The sequence below is a fragment of the Symphalangus syndactylus genome, chromosome 6 (genome assembly GCF_028878055.3).
Source record: "Symphalangus syndactylus isolate Jambi chromosome 6, NHGRI_mSymSyn1-v2.1_pri, whole genome shotgun sequence".
Lineage (NCBI taxonomy): Eukaryota > Metazoa > Chordata > Mammalia > Primates > Hylobatidae > Symphalangus > Symphalangus syndactylus.
In genome coordinates, this window is record NC_072428.2 from 20,974,474 (window position 1) to 20,992,071 (window position 17,598).

A 17,598-nucleotide genomic window follows, 5' to 3' on the forward strand; every position below is an offset into this window, starting at 1 on the left:
CTTCAACACTGTCTAATACTTTTTAACCTCCATTTTTAACAAAGAGAGAGCAGATAGCAGAGGCTTGGCAGACAGTAATAACTAGCTAGAATTCAATAAAAAATGGTTTTATGTCATATTCATTTTCACTTCCACCTTCTATTAATGGCAGGTGATACTGGATTTTTATTGATAGTAGTGATGTAAAATTTTGCCTTAGAATACACTTATTGGAGTACAAAGAATCACTCAGTGTTCAACACTATTACAGAAATAATACTAGAGGTGGTGTTCAGTTAGGGCAAAAATAGCAGAGGCTGAACATGAATGATTCAAGCATGAGAAATGCTGTGATAGCCTGTGAGCAGTTTTCAGCTGATGGTAGCACGTGGATCATAATAAATGTCAAGGACAGAGTGAAGGAAAAATGTAACTCTCTCTTCTGATCTCTTAATAGGAGAAAAGAAATGAGCTGTTTATGAACTAGATGAAACAGTCTTTCCTCTGAAATTCTGGGTATGAATTTAGCCTGTTCTGAAGGCTGATGGGTAAAGCAGGGGTTCGGGAAAATGGAGTTTGCTTTGGTCTTCATTGAACAATAGAAGCTGAGTGCTGGGGATGGAACTTAGGCTCAGGGTCAGATCCTGTGGTAGACACATGAGGGTCCAGATGCAGAAGGCATTTCCCCCAAGGTCACCCTGGCTGAGAGCAACTGCAGTGTGAATAATGATTTCATCCATTTCTGGGTCAAGTTCCTCATCTTGAGTCTCTTTTTCCCACAACAGCCACCAGGCATGAACTGGCCCATGGTAAAACCCAGATAGCTCAGGGTCAAATCTACCAGTCTGTAGGTGCTCACCAATGCCTCGGCACTGCACAAAGCACCATGCATTACAAAGAAACTCCACAAAGAGAAGGAAGTAAATAACTGTCTCCAAACTCAAGGAGCTGACAGGGTTATGCTATATGATTTTTACCCTTAGTTGAGTACCATTTTGGAGGTAAGTAGCAAGTCTACTATAATAGAGTCGGTTAGGAAGGTCCTCCTAGGAGTGAGAAGCCCTGTATTAGTCAGCTTTGGCCAGGTTCTGCTTCAGTAACAACCACTCCCATGTTTCAGTGACTTCCAACGATAAAATTTGTTTTTTTTGTCTGTTACACGTCGGTTGCAGGCCAACTGCATGCATTTACCATACCTTCTTCATCTAGGATCCAGGCTGAAGAAGCAGCCAGGGCCACGCCTCTCTTAGACCAGAGGAGAAAAGAGCAATAGCAGAACCACGGGGAAGTTCCTAATGCTTCTACTTGGAAGTGGCATGTGTTACTTCTGTTCTGTGTTGGTTTGGGTTCCTAGGAGCAGATTTTAGGATGCGGCTTCAAACTCATACAGATTATTAGGGAGATATAGGAAACACCAGTCGGGGAGTGGAGAAATGAGATAAGGAAGGCAGTCAGGAGAACATGTGTTATCAAGCTAGCTACAACTGTGGGCAACTCCAGTTCAGTCCCATGGAGAAATTCTGGAAAACAGGGCAAATCGTATGCCTTAGAATTACCCTCCTGAGGAACAAGGGAGCTGGTATATTTGTACAACCAAACCTTCCAGACATGGGCTGAAGGCTACTCCTGAGGAGTTTTAATTTCCCAGTGCTTCCAGCCTGCATGTACACACACAGAGTAGCCTTCTAGCTTCCAAGAAAGCACTCAGACAAAGAGATAGATGCTAGCAGTTGCAAGTTGGCTGGAGTGCATTAGAGGGACAGGGAGGAGGGACATGGGTGGGGCACTGAGAGCATCTGAGACATGCTTACATTTCTTTGTCCAAAGGAATTCACGTGGCAAAGGACGTCTTCAGGGATAGAGAAGTGTAATCCTCCCACAGAGGGGCAACAAATACTTGAGAACCAAAACAGGGCCTGAGCTCTGATTAATAAGAGTAATAAACTCTAATTGACACAGTAAATGTAATAGATGGTTAACTGAGAGCTACCATCCAGACCAGGGTGTTTTGACCTCAGCACTATTGACATTTGGGGCTGGCTAATTCTTTGCCGTGGAGGACTGTTATATGCATTATAGCATGTTTAGCAGTATTCCTGGCCTCTACCCACTTGGGGCCTGTAGCCTCCCTCCCCTCACCTCATAATTGTGACAACCAAACATGTCTCCAGGTGTTGCCAAGTGTTCCTGGGGGGCAAAATCACCCCTGTAGAGAGCCACTGATGTAGACCATATATGCATTGCTAATTCCCAAGGAACTGAAGTAAGCTGTGGATGCTTGGAGGGAGGTGCGCAGAGCCTGATGGGAGAGACAGACAAACAGACAGACATATAAACTGTAATGGTCAGTCCACCCTGGGTAACAACAATTTGAATTATGTAAAGAAAACAGAAATAGTTCAGGAGTGGTAAATATCACTTTTGTCGCAGGCCGGGGATGGTCAGGAAAGGCTTTGCAGAGACGGAGACAGCAGAGCAGGGTTTTAAAGGATGAAGAGGAGTTTTTCAGATGAGTGATCCCACATGTAGAAGTTAATGTTTCTGCTTGGAAATGGCATGTGTTACTTTGGTTCTGTGTTTGTTTGGGTTCCTAGGAGCAGATTTTAGGACAAGAATTCAAACTCACTGTTTATGATCTTTGATGATTGTGGAGACTTGGGAATGCTACACTGAGACTGATGTCGGAAATGCTGACCTCAGAGCCAAGCTGATGGCAGGGCTGTGGTTACACCAGCTTGACCATGTCATTCATCATGTGTAAGGAGCAATGTCAAGGGCTTTGGAGGCACTTAGAGGAGTTGCCCAAATGGCACGGATACAACCCAGCCCCAGAGGGACCAGAAGCATCTTTGCTCTATTATTGTAGTCAAGGGAGAAAGCCAGCTTATTCCTCAGCCTCCTCAGTATCATTTCCTGACCCATCCACTTTGATGTTTGTCCCATATGTTTTGCAAACAAAACTGGATGTGGATTTGTCACTTAACATCTCTCTGCCTCAGTTTCTCGACCTGTTAAACAGAGATCATAAGGTTTTCTCTCTTGCCAGTTTCAATCTTACTCCAAACTGACAATGAGGTTATACAGCATTGGCTGTGCATTCAGATGAACCTGCCCTGCTCTGCCATCCACCAGGTGTGGAATTCTTTTTCTCCATTTTCTCATCTGTAAAATGGGCTTAATACCCACCTCACAGGGTTGTCCTGAGGACTGAATTGTGTGATGTCTATAAGCCCTCAGCCCTGCACCTGGCACACACAGTAAGAGAGTAAATGACAATTGTTACCATAAATATTAAGAAATAGGTTGAGTGCATAATGATAGCTAACTTGTATTGAGTGCAGGTGATGTTCCAGGCACCATCATGGGGGTGTGTATGTATTAACCTATGACTACAATAGGTTTCCTGATTATCTCCATTTTACATATGAAGAAACTAAGGCTCAGGGAAATCTGATCACTTACCTAATATGTGCAATTAGTGAGTGGTATTCAAACTTCAGCAGATGGTTAAGCAAGTAATTGCTTTGCTAGATGTTTAGTGCTTGGCGTTTTACCATAGCTCTTTGAAAAGAAAATCAAGTCTTTAGGTAGATAGTTGCATTCACCAAATGATTAGAGCCAGTGTAGCTACTATTGGGTAAATGAACTTTTCTTACTATTGACTGAGGCCCCTTAGTACACTTACAGAATATTAATGAGAAGGTAGGTGAGAAGAAATGTATTTTTAATCACAGTATCTGAGCTGGCTTCTCAGTGTGAGTCTGCATGGGTAGATGATGAATCACCCCAAACTGACCCTTTCCAGAAATGCCTTGTGAGGGCAGCACAAAGGAAAACTTTCCATTGCTTAACTCTCCCCACAGCCCCCACCCTCAGCTATTGAAATAAAATGCCAAGAGGCTGCTTGCCAGCCTCCTGGACACCACCTCCAGAACAGCAGGGAGTGTCTTCTCTCCCTTTGTGGCAGGGACACATATGGTGTTCTTAGTGTCAGAGCGAGCAGACTGTGTTCCAAGAGCTGCTTTTCAATCCAGCCTCTGTGCATGGGATGGCAGCAATGGAAAACAATGCAGGGTCCCTGGGTCTGAGGGTCATCCTGCTTCTGCCCGTGCCCCTGCCACCTGCTAAGCTCTTATCTTTGGTGGAACAGGAAATACCACTCAGTGCAGGCATAGACCTAGCCTGCCTTGTGCACCTGCATGTCTTGGTCCTTTGTAGATGCTTGAATGAGAACCAATCAGTGAGGAAAACGTATGATGCCCCTCCTGTTCAAAACACCTATTGAGTACCAAGTGCTACACCCAGATATCATTTTTTTCCTTCTTTCTTTGGCTCAGGTCCTAGCTCCAGACCTTGTTAGCCACGTGTCCGGGAGCAAGTTATTTTCTCTCTCTTTGCCTCATCAAGAAGATGGAGATAATAATAATTCCGTGCAGAGAGTTGCTGGAAGAACTCAGTATAAAGCAGCTGGCTGACAGAAAGTGCTCTAAGTGCTAGTTCCTCTGTCATTTTGAGACCAAGCCAGATGTGTTAGAGATGTCCCTGGGGGAACTTGCATCCTGGAATTCCACAGCCTGGAGGGATCTGAAGGCATTCTCTGGTCCTGTATCCCAAATGAGATTTGAAATCCTCTGATGAGCTCCCTATTTTGTAAGTTATAAAACCTTTGGCAACCGAAAAGAGGCATCTGTAGCAACTTGAGCTGTGTCCCAAGCTCCAGGCCGTCCACCCTTCCTTCCCCACTGCCAGGCAACAGCCTGCTGTCTGCCTCCTACTCAGATATCCACGGTCTGGAGCAACCCCAAAATTGTCGTCTGGGGCAGAATGTTAATGCTGCTCAGGCTGCGGCCGACTAATTGATTAACTGGTTATTTTCTCTACACAACACCCAAAAGATAGTTTTGCTTTCGGAACCTCACCTGCAACCACCCCTGGCTTCTCCACTTCCCATCCTTTATGACATTCATGCTGCACATCTCCCCTTCTCTAGAGAGAAAGTAAGCCTCTCCAGTGAGAAGCAGGGTGTGCAATAGTAACATGCATTGGCTCAGGAGTCCAACTCTAAGGGTCTGCCACTGACCTGCTTTGTGAACTTCAGCAAGTTGCACAACCTCTCTGCGTCTTCTTCTTGTCCCCAATAGGAATAATAGTAGTGCTACCTCATCAGGTTTTTGAAAGATTCAAACAAGCCAAATGTGAAGCACTTAGAATGTGGCTGGCACATAGTAAGTCTTCAGTGAAGATTAGCTAGTATCATTGTCCTAAAGTGATCAATGTCACCAAAAGGGGGAGTAGATGCTGCAACTAGAAGTTGGATGTAGTCAGGCTGCTAAGACATGAGACCTGAAAATCCAGTTTGCTGTGGATTTGCCATGGATTCCCATGGCAACTCTCAAAAGCAAAGTTGCTCAAAGGCCATTTAAGGCTCATAAAGTCAATGGTTGTTTTGCCTAAGAAATTTTTGTGGAATGAACAAATACAACATAGTAAGGATAATCATAATAGTTACCATGTGTTGCATGCCACATTCCAGGCACTTTCACATGTATTGACGGAATTAATTTTCACTACAGTCCTGTGAATAGTTATTATTATTATCATCTGTTGTATGAATGAAGTATTTGAGGTTCACAGGTGTTAGGTAATCTGTCCAAGGCCACACAGCTCATGAGTGTTGAAAGTAGGATTGGAATCTCAGGTGGAGCTCTGAAAGATGTCCACTGCAGGCCACGGGACTCTTTATTTTAACATATTTATCTATGGCTGCTGTTAGGAACCAACTGAAGAATAGTCCTTTCTCAGATGTTACATCTCCTGTGAAAATTTCAGATTGGGATTGAAATGGCCCAGAGAGGGGCCAGAGACAGCTATGAAAGAGCCACAGATATGGTGAGGAGTGTGTCTAGACGATCCAGACACCTGTGGGGATTGTGCAGAGTAGAGCTCTGCATCAGGCCACCTGCAAAACATCTTGGGCATCTGCTGTCTGGGGTAGATGGTAGTTTGGATTGTCCCCTGGCCCGATCTCCACCATCGCCTATCCCAGTTGAGAACTGAAGCTCCATTCTCTGTGCTAACCTCTGGTCAGATTAATAATTCTATATAGCAGCCTGGATCCTACCAATATGATGACAAAAATCTTTATTTATTTATTTTTGAGACAGGGTCTCACTGTGTCTGTCACCCAGGCTGGAGTGCAGTGGTGTGACCATGGCTCACTGCAGCCTCAACCTCCCAGGCTCAAGTGATCCTCCACTTCAGCCCCTGGAGTAGCTGAGACTGCAGGCAGGCATCACCATGCCCAGCTAATTTTTGTATTTTTGTAGAAGACTTGGTTTTGCCACGTTGTCCAGGGTGGTCTTGAACTCCTGGGCTCAAGGAGTCCTCCTGCCTCAGCCTCCCAAAGTGCTGAGATTACAGGCATGAGCCAGCGTACCCAGCCGACAAAAGCCTTTATTCCTTTCTACCATAAGACTAAATCCAACTCTGTAGCTTAGGCTCAGAGTCCTCTGTGTTCTCACCCATTTGTCCCCTCTTCTTAACCTAAAGGATTGCCGTGATATGGGAGATTTTGATCCTGACGAGGGGTGGGGGAAGCAAAAAGGAGGAACGAGTAACAAAGGCCTTCTCCAGAAGTGAGGCGAGGCCAGCCTGGACATAGAGGGCCTTGTATGCTATGTTAGGGAGCTTGATCTTCATATAGAAGACTATTGCTTCAGAGTATGTTCCTTGGATCAATAAATCCATACATCTATATAGTTGTTCGTAAGAAAAATAAAACAAACAAAAAGTAAACATGTTCTGGGTAACTTTGGGTATGGCTTGGTTAAGCAAAGTTGAATGTTTCTTCACTGCAGAAATTCAGAGCCTTTAATAAACTAATGTACATTCTTAGCCTCCAAAAGAGGGCAGCTCTGTCAAATCTGATTTGACCCCCATCACCTCAAAATGCAGGAGCAGGCGAGGCATGGTGGCTCATGCCTATAATCTCAGCATTTTGCGAGGCTGAGGCAGGTGAATCACTTGAGGTCAGGAGTTTGAGACCACCCTGGCCAACATGGTGAAACCCCATCTCTACTAAAAATACAAAAATTAGTTGGGCATGCTGGTGGGCTCCTGTAGTCCCAGCTACTCAGGAGGCTGAGACAGGAAAATCGCTTGAGCCCAGGAGGTGGAGGTTGCAGTGGGCCGAGATTGTACCACTGTACTCCAGCGTGGGCAACAGAATGAGACTCTTCCTAAAATAAATAAATAAATAAATAAATAAATAAATAAATAAATAAATAAAATAAATGCAGGAACATTTTAGGTGATTAGTGTTCTGAGAAGCACATCTGAGAAATGGTGCTATGATTTATGGAAGCCATGGAAGGTGACATGGAGATTAGAGTCCAAACCTACCTCAAAACAACAGGTTGACCTTTGATTTTACATTTAATTAGAAAACAAAGAGCCGTCCTTCCACAAAATCCAGGAGTAAATTAAGCTATGGAACATTTAGAATTTAAGCATCAAGAAAAGATCAGAAGCTGGGACTTCTCTGGGCCTTAAAATGAGCTAGTTTCTTCTACATTGGGATTTAGAAGTTAAAGACTAATGACTTTACTCGGTCAGGGTTAAATGTCAAAGAGCAAGTCTTCTAGGGAAGAAATGGTTAATGGTCACTGGGGTTGGAAGGGTGGTGTTAGAGAAGTGAAGGTAGGTACCCAGGGAAGGTCATCTGGTGTCAGAGCTACTGACAGGCTTAGGGGCTTACCTGCAGGCTCCTGAGATAACCAAGTAGAAATTCACAAAACATGGGAAGGAAACAGCCATGGTTCTTGCCTAAGGAGACAAAAGGGACATCAAAGGCCAAAGATGACACTGATGATGTCTTTAACTCCAATAATTACACAACGTCCAAACAAACAGTGACCTTGGGCTCTCGAACCAAATGACAAGAGTCAGTAGGACAGTTTGTGACGTCTTTGTCATCAGAACACTGGGTAGGTAAACTTTAAAGCCCCTGACAGCTTTTCCTCTGTGGTATAGCAGGACACTATGATGGAAGACAGAGCTCACTCCAGCACTACGTGACCAGCACGTTCCTGGAGCCGAGAGAATGGTCAGGTCAGAAATCTTGGATGGGATAAGGGTGGATTGTGAGGGGTGATGAGAAGAGAGGAATCAGTTTGCATTCCTGGAGAGGGAGGAGAAATGAAAAGGCAGAAAAATAGGTTATTATAAGACACCCATGAGAGCCTATTTTGGTATTTGGCAAAGACACTTGCTTTTCCTAGGGGCTGAAATAATGTGAGTTCGCTCCTGTGAGATCTTCCTTAGGAACACTGAGGCTCAGAGAAAGGAGTAAGAGTTGGGAAATATAATCTGATTTTCAGGAAAAACAATTGGTTTCTGGAACGTCTTAGGATGCTGAATAAAATGCACAGGTCTCGGCATGCCAGTGCCTGGCAGTGAGACAAGTACTTGGTAGGTTGAATGAATTAATGAATTAATGGAAGAACCAGAGTTATTTTTATCTTTCCACATCAAATTATTCCCCTTTAAATGACTGCTTAAATAATATATTAATTACACGATACTGACGATGACTTTACTCTCATGATTACACAACATCCAAACAAACAGTGACCTTGGGCTCCCGAGCCAAATGACAGCAGTCAATGGGACAGTTTTTGATGTCTTTGAGGTCAAAACACTGGCTAGGAAAACTTTAAAGCAGCTGACAGCTTTTTCTCTGCAGTATAGCAGGTGAGTGGTGACTTGGAAAAGCTGTATTTTTTTTTAAATCAAAATCATCATCCATGATTGCATCTTGAAGAATTGAAGAACCCAAAAGTGTGTGATGCAGTCCTTAATGAATATGTCCTCTACATTCAGCCTCATGTTCTTTCTACAGGTTCTAATGTTAGTGTCTTCAGCCATCACTGTGAAGAAATTGACACAAACGAAAATTCATGAATTCCAGCTCTGCCATTTCTGTGTTGTGTGATAGCTGTATTTCCACTTGCAAGTGCAAGTGGCTTTAATTAAGATTTTATTGTCAAGCAGTTTACCCTGCTGTCGAAGTCTTGGTTCCAAAGATCTAAAGCAAAAGTGTCAGCGATGTTGCACTGCTGCCTGTATTTGGTGGGAAAATTAGCAGGTCTGGCTTTCGTGGTGAAAAAGGTATTTTTTAATAGTACTAAATGCATGAGATATTTGGTCCCATGTTATACTCTGGGTCCTTGTTAAGTATTTCTCTTTCCTTTTGCAACATAGAGTGTGGGTGTGACAATGACCACAGCCTCCAGCTTGCTATTTACTTATTCCTTCAAATTTCTCTTTCTTTTTTTCCATTATTGGAAAAAATGGCTAGTACTTATTTATTCTCTCAACACATTATTCAGTGTTCACTAGGTTCTGGGTGCAGCTTTAGGGTTTACTAGAAGTGGGACAATATTCAGTACTCTATTCTTTCACATGTTAGTTTCTCTTTTCAGAAGTCCAAGATGATGATAAAAACAAATAAAGAAGTCAAATGAAACATAAATTGCAAATAGCAGTTACTCAGGAAACCAGAAAACATCGAGAAAGTCTGGAAAAATTAGATTCGAGCAAGGGCTTTCTGTATTTCCTTGGCAGTGTGGATGATACAAAGTTGTGAAGAACCTGGTAATTTTCCTTGCTACAATAATATAAATTACTTATTCTGTTCACATTTTGTCCTGTTTCTCCTGTTTAAAATGAATTCCTTGAAGTTCACTTATTTATAGTTTCAGCTTTTAAAAAGGTGATTAATATTATGATCATAAAAGTTCTACATGCTCATTGCAGAGAAGTATTAAAGCATATAAATGTATGCATAAGGGAAAAAATCACCTGCAATTTCTTCAACTAGAGATAATCACTGTTGAAATGCTGTATTCCTCTTCTAGTCATAACATACATCAATACTATTTGAGATCATGTCACGTACTTTATATCTGTTTTCTAGGCTTCCCTCCCTGCTTTTTTTTTTTTTTTTTAGATGGAGTCTTACTCTGTTGCCAGGCTGGAGTGCAGTGGCACAATCTGGGCTCACTGTAACCTTTGCCTCTCGGGTTCAAGTGATTCTCCTGCCTTAGGCTCCCAAGTAGCCGGGACTACAGCTGCCTGCTACCACACCCAGCTAATTTTTGTATTTTTGGTAGAGACGGGGTTTTACCATGTTGGCCAGGATGGTCTCAATCTCTTGACCTGGTGATCTGCACACCTTGGCCTCCCAAAGTGCTGGGATTACAGGCATGAGCCACGGCACCCTGCCTTTTCCGCCTTTTTTAAAGAAAAAGAACTTAAACCATTTTAATATACTGTAAAATGATTATTCTAAGTTCTTTTCTAGCCTTGGTTGTTGCCCTAATGGTCACTTTTATATTGTGTGGAGAATATATAGGATCTGATTATGCACAGCTTTATGTACATGCAGTAGGTTGCCATATGAGAATATGGGTAAGGAATTCTATCTTTTAATAGCTCTGTTATACTTCACTATTGCTGTGGTGTCATTTGCAACTATTTTGCAGGAATTGGACTTGATTGTTTCCAGTTTTCTGATTTTATAAATGGTGTTGCAAATGACCATCTTTGTAATGCATTTATTTTACTTAGAGATTGTTCCATGCACCATATTCCCAAAATGAAGTTACCAGGTTCGTGAACATAAACAGATTTATAATGCTTTTTACCCATTTCGAGAAAGATTAAGCCTGATTAATACTGCTCCCATGTTGTCTGAATGTACTTGTTTGCACAAAGCCCCACTCCTGTCTAATTTAAGTCATTGATTTAGATTTTCTGCCTTTAATAGAGATCTAAAATTAATTGATTTGAATTTGCTTTTAAAAACTGTTACTTTTTTTTTTTTTTTTTTGATATGGAGTCTCGCTCAGTTGCCCAGGCTGGAGTGCAGTGGCACGATCTTGGCTCACTACAACCTCCGCCTGCTGGGTTCAAGCAATTCTCCTGCCTCAGCCTCCCGAGTAGCTGGGATTGCAGGCATGTGCCACCATGCCGAGCTAATTTTTTTTTTTTTTGTAGTTTTAATAGAGACGGGGTTTCACCATGTTAGCCAGGATGGTCTCGATCTCCTGACCTCGTGATCCGCCCGCCTCGACCTCCCAACGTGCTGGGATTACAGGCGTGAGCCACCACGCCTGGCCTAAAAGATCTTACTTTTTTATAATAAGAGATACAATGCTTGCCATAAAAATGAGCAAATTAAATGAGTAAAAATTTAATTATTGCCTGAAATAACAATACTTAAATAATGTGTTATCAGAAAATTAGTTTTACATTTTTATGTAATAAAATTCACATAAAGACTTTATATTTGAAAGAATAAGGATTACTTTTATTCTCATTTTCCCCATTTTTCTTAATATTCTCTCTAAATTGTCAGAGATTTTACATTTGTCAATGCCATTCACCTACTTAGTCTGTTTCAAGACAAGCCTAAACAACAAGAGCAAAGGAATATTCTAGACCCTCAGAAATAATTTCAAATGTCTGAGAAGGATCCTTGAATTTTGCTGCCCCAGAGAAAAGATACATTATATTCTTGACCAAAAGTAGGTGTCTTGGAATGTACCCCATTTTTGCCCACATTGCAACCAAGGGCCTTCTGCCCAGGGTTCCAGGGGAGTGCTGGGAGTTGCCTTGAGTCTTAGCCACCTGACCAAGTGCACTGCCATAACGCATGGCCAGAGGTGCCCAGGAACATTAGCAGATTTTTGACTAAGCCTTTCTACTATCTCAGGACACCAATGAGGTCAAGGATCTTATTACCAGAAATTTTATAGAACTAACAAACACCTGCCCATAACTTCACTGTTCAATATCAATTAGGGATATTGTATGGGTCGATTATAAGTTTGTGAGGATGAATTTGGAAAAAAACATCATGGCGTCCCCCACTCTAGGTGTATTTGATGGTATTCAATTCATTCAGGAACTCTCAAATTGTAGCTAAGTACAAAGCTGTAGAATCTTTAGAATCATTACTGCTAGACATCCTACAACCTGCTCAGAAGGCCACACCAACTTTCGTGGGCAGTTGGCCATGCACCGTGTATTTCACATAATTATTTTGTTTGTAACTAAAGAGAAACAGCTCTGTAGTGGACAATGTTGTTATCCATCTGCTGTGCCTTACATATGAGAAAACCAAGGCTCAGAGTTACCTAACTTGTTTGAGGAGACCATCAGCTAAGATTTATTTTTTTTGAGATGAGATGGAGTCTTGCTCTGTTGCCAGGCTGGAGTGCAGTGGTATGATCTTGGCTCACTGCAACCTCTGCCTCCTACGTTCAAGTGATTTTCCTGCCTCAGCCTCCCGAGTAGCTGGGATTACAGGCACATGGCACTATGCCCAGCTAATTTTTGTATTTTTAGTAGAGGTGGGGTTTCACCATATTGACCAGTCTGGTCTCAAACTCCTGACCTCATGTGATCTGCCTACCTCGGCCTCCCAAAGTGCTGGGATTACAGGTGTGAGCTACCACACCCAACCAGCCAAGATGTTAAGACTGGATCTATAACTGGCCTCACTCCCTCTACAGCTGGTGCATTGACCACTTCCTGCTGTTTTGTGCAGACATGCAGCAAAACAAGGCAGTCAACAGGCATGACCCATGGATGCTTTTTTTCCCAGTGAGCTCCAGTACACTTACAAGTGCTAATCATCTGAAATGGTGTGAATTATGGAAAAACACAGAAAAAAAGCCATAGAGGATTATTGGAGTGAAGATGCAGGAGGAGGGTGTGAAGGGTTGGAAGGAGGGAAATCAGGTCTCTCTGATGCTGAGATTCTGAAAGTGAGCTCACCATGGTTGGTCTCATTCACAGACTCTCTTACCTTTGGCCTTTTTTCATCCTGAGAGTAAACTCTATAATGCTTTAAGTCTCTCTACCAACAAGGTGGAAGAGTTTGAACTCACATTGGCCAAAGGGGCCTTCCACAAGGGAAAAATTCTTTGAAACCTTGTGTTTCATCCTTGGAAACCAAGCAAATTTTTACATCATGCTGTATTGTTTTTTGTATTTCTTTGTAAACGTTATGGTTTAAACTACCGTGTTTCTCTGATTATAAATGTAGTCATTTATAGGAGTTTCCATTTATTTTATAACAGCATTGGGATAAGGGAAACTACATTCATTATGAGACACATTCCATTTTCAGAAAACTTAAAATATGGGAAAATGTATAATTAGAGCGGAGGAAATTCAGGAAGATTTTGCTGCTCGTGGAAGATGTGTCATGTTTCTGTTGGGGCTAGGCCAGGCTTCTGGTATCTATTTGTGTCCACGTGAGAGTAGGCACATATTTCAGTATGTGGTGCAAAGTCTCAGATGTGTTCTTGGGTGACAGGGTTGGGGGCGGTTGGGGGTGAAAAGTGTGAAGAATTGCCCATGGCTGGCTCCTTCTGCCTCCCTGACATCTGTTGGGATAGGGTTTCTCGACCTTGGCCCTATTGGCATTTGGGGCAAAATAATTCTTTGTTTTGGGGGATGATTTGCAGCATCCCTGGCTTCTAATTACTAATAGCACCTCTTCCTCTAGTAGTGGCAACCAAAAATGTGTCCAGACATTACAGAATTGCCCCTGGCTGAGAACCACTGTGTTAGGGCAAAAAAGCAACGTTGGAAGAGGTGGGCCAACACAGATCCTTTGATTTCAGGATTTTTGATTTATTTATTTATTTTTAAGAAACACAGTCTTGCTTTGTCACATAGTCTGGGGTACAGTAGTGTAATCAAAGCCCACTGCAGCCTGGAACTCCTAAGCTCAAGTAATTCCTCCTCCTCAGACTTCCTGGTAGTGGGGACTCCAGGTGTGCACCATCATGCCTGGCTAATTTTTTAAAAAAATTTTTTTTGTAGAGACGGGGTCTTGTTATATTGACCAGGCTGGTCTCAAACCCCTGGTCCCAACCAATCCTCTCTCCTCAGCCTTCAAAAGCCCTGGGATTACAGACAGGAGCCACTGCACCCAGCTAAGATTTTCTTTTTATATCTGAAGGCCTCTTGTCCCAGTATGCCACTAATAGGATACCTTTGTCATTTGGTAATAGATTTGTGTTTTGGCCTTCTGTCTGTATAGTGATCAGACCCAAGGGTTTCTAGGGACTCTTCTAGGCATGAAACTGTTCTCAGTAGTTGCCAGGATTATAGGATTTTTAACCAGTGGTACCATTCTAACTGTGCTGTCTGTTGAAATCCTCCCTCCTTAAAGTTTAAATGTATATTAATATTGCACTAAGTCCTATGATCATACTCTTTATTCACTTAACATCCTTTCAAAGGAGGCGTTGGCTTGTAATCGAAATAGGAGTAAGGAGTCACTGGGAGCCAGTGGGGCAAAAGCACAATAATAATAAATGCCTAAATACTATTTAACATGCAGTTAATTAAATATCAACATGGTCTGTTGACGGTAGAAAGGTGAAAAGACTTTCTTCTTTTCTGAAGGTCTAGCTCATGTCCACCCTTGCTATTAGGGATATTTGCCAAGGATCATTGAAAGAAACTTTTGATCATCTCAGGTGGGAATTAATCATTTGTCTTCGAGCTCTCTATTAGAGACTCGCATATTTTAATGCAACTAAAATTTATTGAAAACCCTATTGTGCTCTTAATGGGTGATTTAGCAGTGAGGAAACAAGTTCTAGTTCTGTGCTCAAGAAGGGTACAGTCTAGTGGGGGATGATGCACATCCATCAATCACACAGATCAATAGGAGAGTTAGACTTGTTCAGCTAGGTCAGGAAAGCTTCCTGGAGGAAGCAACATTTGATTCAAGATTGGAAGGATGAGCAGGAGTCTGCTAGGTGAAGAAGAGAAGTGGAGGCATTGCTTCTGTGCATTCGTATGAACAGTTAGGGGAGTGGAAACCTTAAGAGCAAAGAGACAAGAAAAGGAGCACGTCATCCCAACCCCATCTGTCTCTATCAGAAGGTTTCTAAACAGCCACATTCACTCCATTCTAAGTCACCCTTAGTTGTAAATTGCACTCACAATGTAATAATAGTTTTTCAAGTAAAAAGAGACATACTATAGTAGATAAATGTTGATATTGACTATAATATGCATCCCAATTTCAGAAATGTTAAATCTTAAAAAAAAAAAAAAAGCCTATCTTAGAAGCAAGGACGTAAGATATCAAAATTCAAAGTCGGTCTTGAAATGATTATTGCTGTTATTGTCATTGTTTTTATATTGAGGTCTCTGGTGGTCACTGCTGGGACAGTTTTCATTGTCCATCTCTGCTGCCCAGGCACATGCTTCCCCACCACATTGATAGGATCTCTTGCTTCCTGCTCAAATCTCCCCTCTTTCCTCCCCAGTTCCTTGATTCCCAATCCCTTGAGTTCCCATTGATTTCTTGCATGGTGCAGTTTAGCCATGCATGAACTCACTGCCAACCATCTCAACCTAACCCTCTGAAATGTATCCAATAAGGTGTATTACAAAACAAGGGCAGCTCTCTCGGTGCAGTGAGCATGCCCTGAGACAGCTTGCAATTCTAGACAGGGGTGAGAATATCAGGAGGAGAAATTGTGCCACTCCTTTGCAGAAGGGAACTGGGGCCTTACTGCTTTCTCGGGAGGCAGCATCGGATTGGCTTCTAGAAAGATGGGCTTGGCCCTGGGATGGTGAAAATGCTCTCTGTCTGTGACCTCTGGGGCTCAGCCAAGGCAGGGATGGATAAAGAGCTAACCTGCCCCGCCTGCCAGCCAAAAATAGTGCTAACTGCGTCACAGAGCTTTTGGTAATTAAACCTTCCTTCTGCAGAAAGCTGTGGCTTGGACTGGAAAGGGACCATGGATGTGTTAAGGTAATTCACTCCCAACACTGACATTCTTCACTCAGCATCAGAAGCAGGCTGGAAAACTAAGTGGAACTAGATGAAGGTTGAGTTTCATAACCAGGGCATGGTATGTAAGTAGTGAGAAGACGGAAATGTGCCAACAAAGTTTCTTATAGATTAAGTAGTTCTTTGTTTTTACTCTGAGTCATATGGACTTTTTTTCCTTTTTGGTCAGTCAGCTTAGTTTAGCAACTTTTTGTTTCTGATCATAAAAATGACTTCATTTTTGCTGTAGAAATTTGGAAACATAAAGGAAAGAAGCAATAAGGAAGTAAAAACCCATCCATCATCTTATCATTCACAGATAGCCACTAGGAACCTTTTGTGCCCACTTTTTTCTTGATGCAATGTACAATTTTTATAAAATTATGATCAGGGCCAGATGCGGTGACTCACACCTGTAATCCCACCAATTTGGGAGAATAAGGCGGGCGGATCATGATGTCAGGAGTTCGAGACCAGCCTGGCCAATATGGTGAAACCCCGTCTCTACTAAAAATACAAAAATTAGCAGGGCATGGTGGCACACACCTTAGTTCCAGCTACTCAGGAGATTGAGGCAGGAGAATCACTTGAGCCTGGGAGGAGAAGGTTGCACTGAGCCGAGATTGTGCCACTGCACTCGGGCCTGGGCAACAGAGCGAGACTCTGTCTCAAAAAATAAATAAATAAATAAAAGTAAAAAATAAAATAATAATCAGAGTATATATACAGTTTTCCATCTTACCTTTTAAATGTACACACAATATACTCCCAATCGTATTGTATCTGATGGGGTCATTCAATATTACTTGAAAACCAGACTGTTTTTAGCTTATAAACCTCCTTAGGGCCTGGGCTGAGTTGGGTGAAGTGTCTGGGAGAACACACGTCCATGTCAGTAGGAAAAGGCTCTGGTCTGGAGTGTTCTTTAGACAGGATCCATGGTCCCAGGAGAAACTGACATGCTGTCTGGGAAAGCAGAGATGTTCTGGTCATTTTGGGAGGCAGAGAAGGAGTGGGAAGTTCGCTGGGGAGAGCATCACGCAGAGAGAAGAGCATGGGCTTGTAAGTAAAGCGTTCCTGGCTTGGATTCTGTTTCTGGCACTAATCAGTTGCCTGATCATGGTTAGCCTACCTAATCCTCTAAACCTCAATTTTCTCACTTATAAAGTGGGACTAATGGTATTATGTATTTCTCTGGGTTATTGGAGGATAGTACCTGACTCAGAGTAAGTACTCAATGAATGTTAGCCATCATTAGTATATTATTTTTATTAATCTCTCCAACAAGGACTGGGTCAGCTGATTCCATTGGATGAGGATAGTGGGTAGATGGGTTCACTCTTTAAGATAACCTTTAAAAGGAAGTCAAAATGTTGGTGGCTTTTAGTATTAATATGTTCTCTCAGAGAGAAGGAGTATTTAAAGTTTAGGGGAGTCAAAAGAATGAAATCTTAAGGCTCCTTCCATTTCATTTTCCAGACCATGAATTGAGGACACTTCAGTGCCTGGTAGGAGATCTGGGTTCAGACCAACGAGCAGCTCCAGTCTCAGCCCAGGCATCTTCCTAATCAGGCTTGATGGGGCAGCTGCAGCTATAAGTATTTGAATAAGTCATCAAAGGGTTTGTTGCATCAGCCAAGCTTTTTAGAGTTCCAAATTTAAAAGCTGAGATAAAACCTTATCTTGGTGTGTCTTTACGGAAGGATCCCCAGGTACCTGGGGTTAAGGTCTGGCTCAAGTCAGGACCT

At 42.4% G+C, this 17,598-nt stretch overlaps 1 protein-coding gene across 4 annotated transcripts in view; it reads left to right on the forward strand.

Annotated features, from left to right (window-relative positions):
* SLC1A2 (solute carrier family 1 member 2) overlaps positions 1-17,598 on the forward strand; it is a 168,904-nt gene that overhangs the window by 45,958 nt on the left and 105,348 nt on the right. Inside the window, exon 1 of one of the 4 annotated variants that reach the window (XM_055281932.2) lies at positions 6,301-8,088. The exons of the other annotated variants lie outside the window; for them this stretch is intronic. Within the exon in view, the coding sequence (XP_055137907.1) occupies positions 8,081-8,088 (8 nt within the window). The 5' untranslated portion in view covers positions 6,301-8,080. Of the gene's footprint in view, positions 1-6,300; positions 8,089-17,598 lie in introns of those variants that run through there. 4 annotated transcript variants of the gene reach the window in all.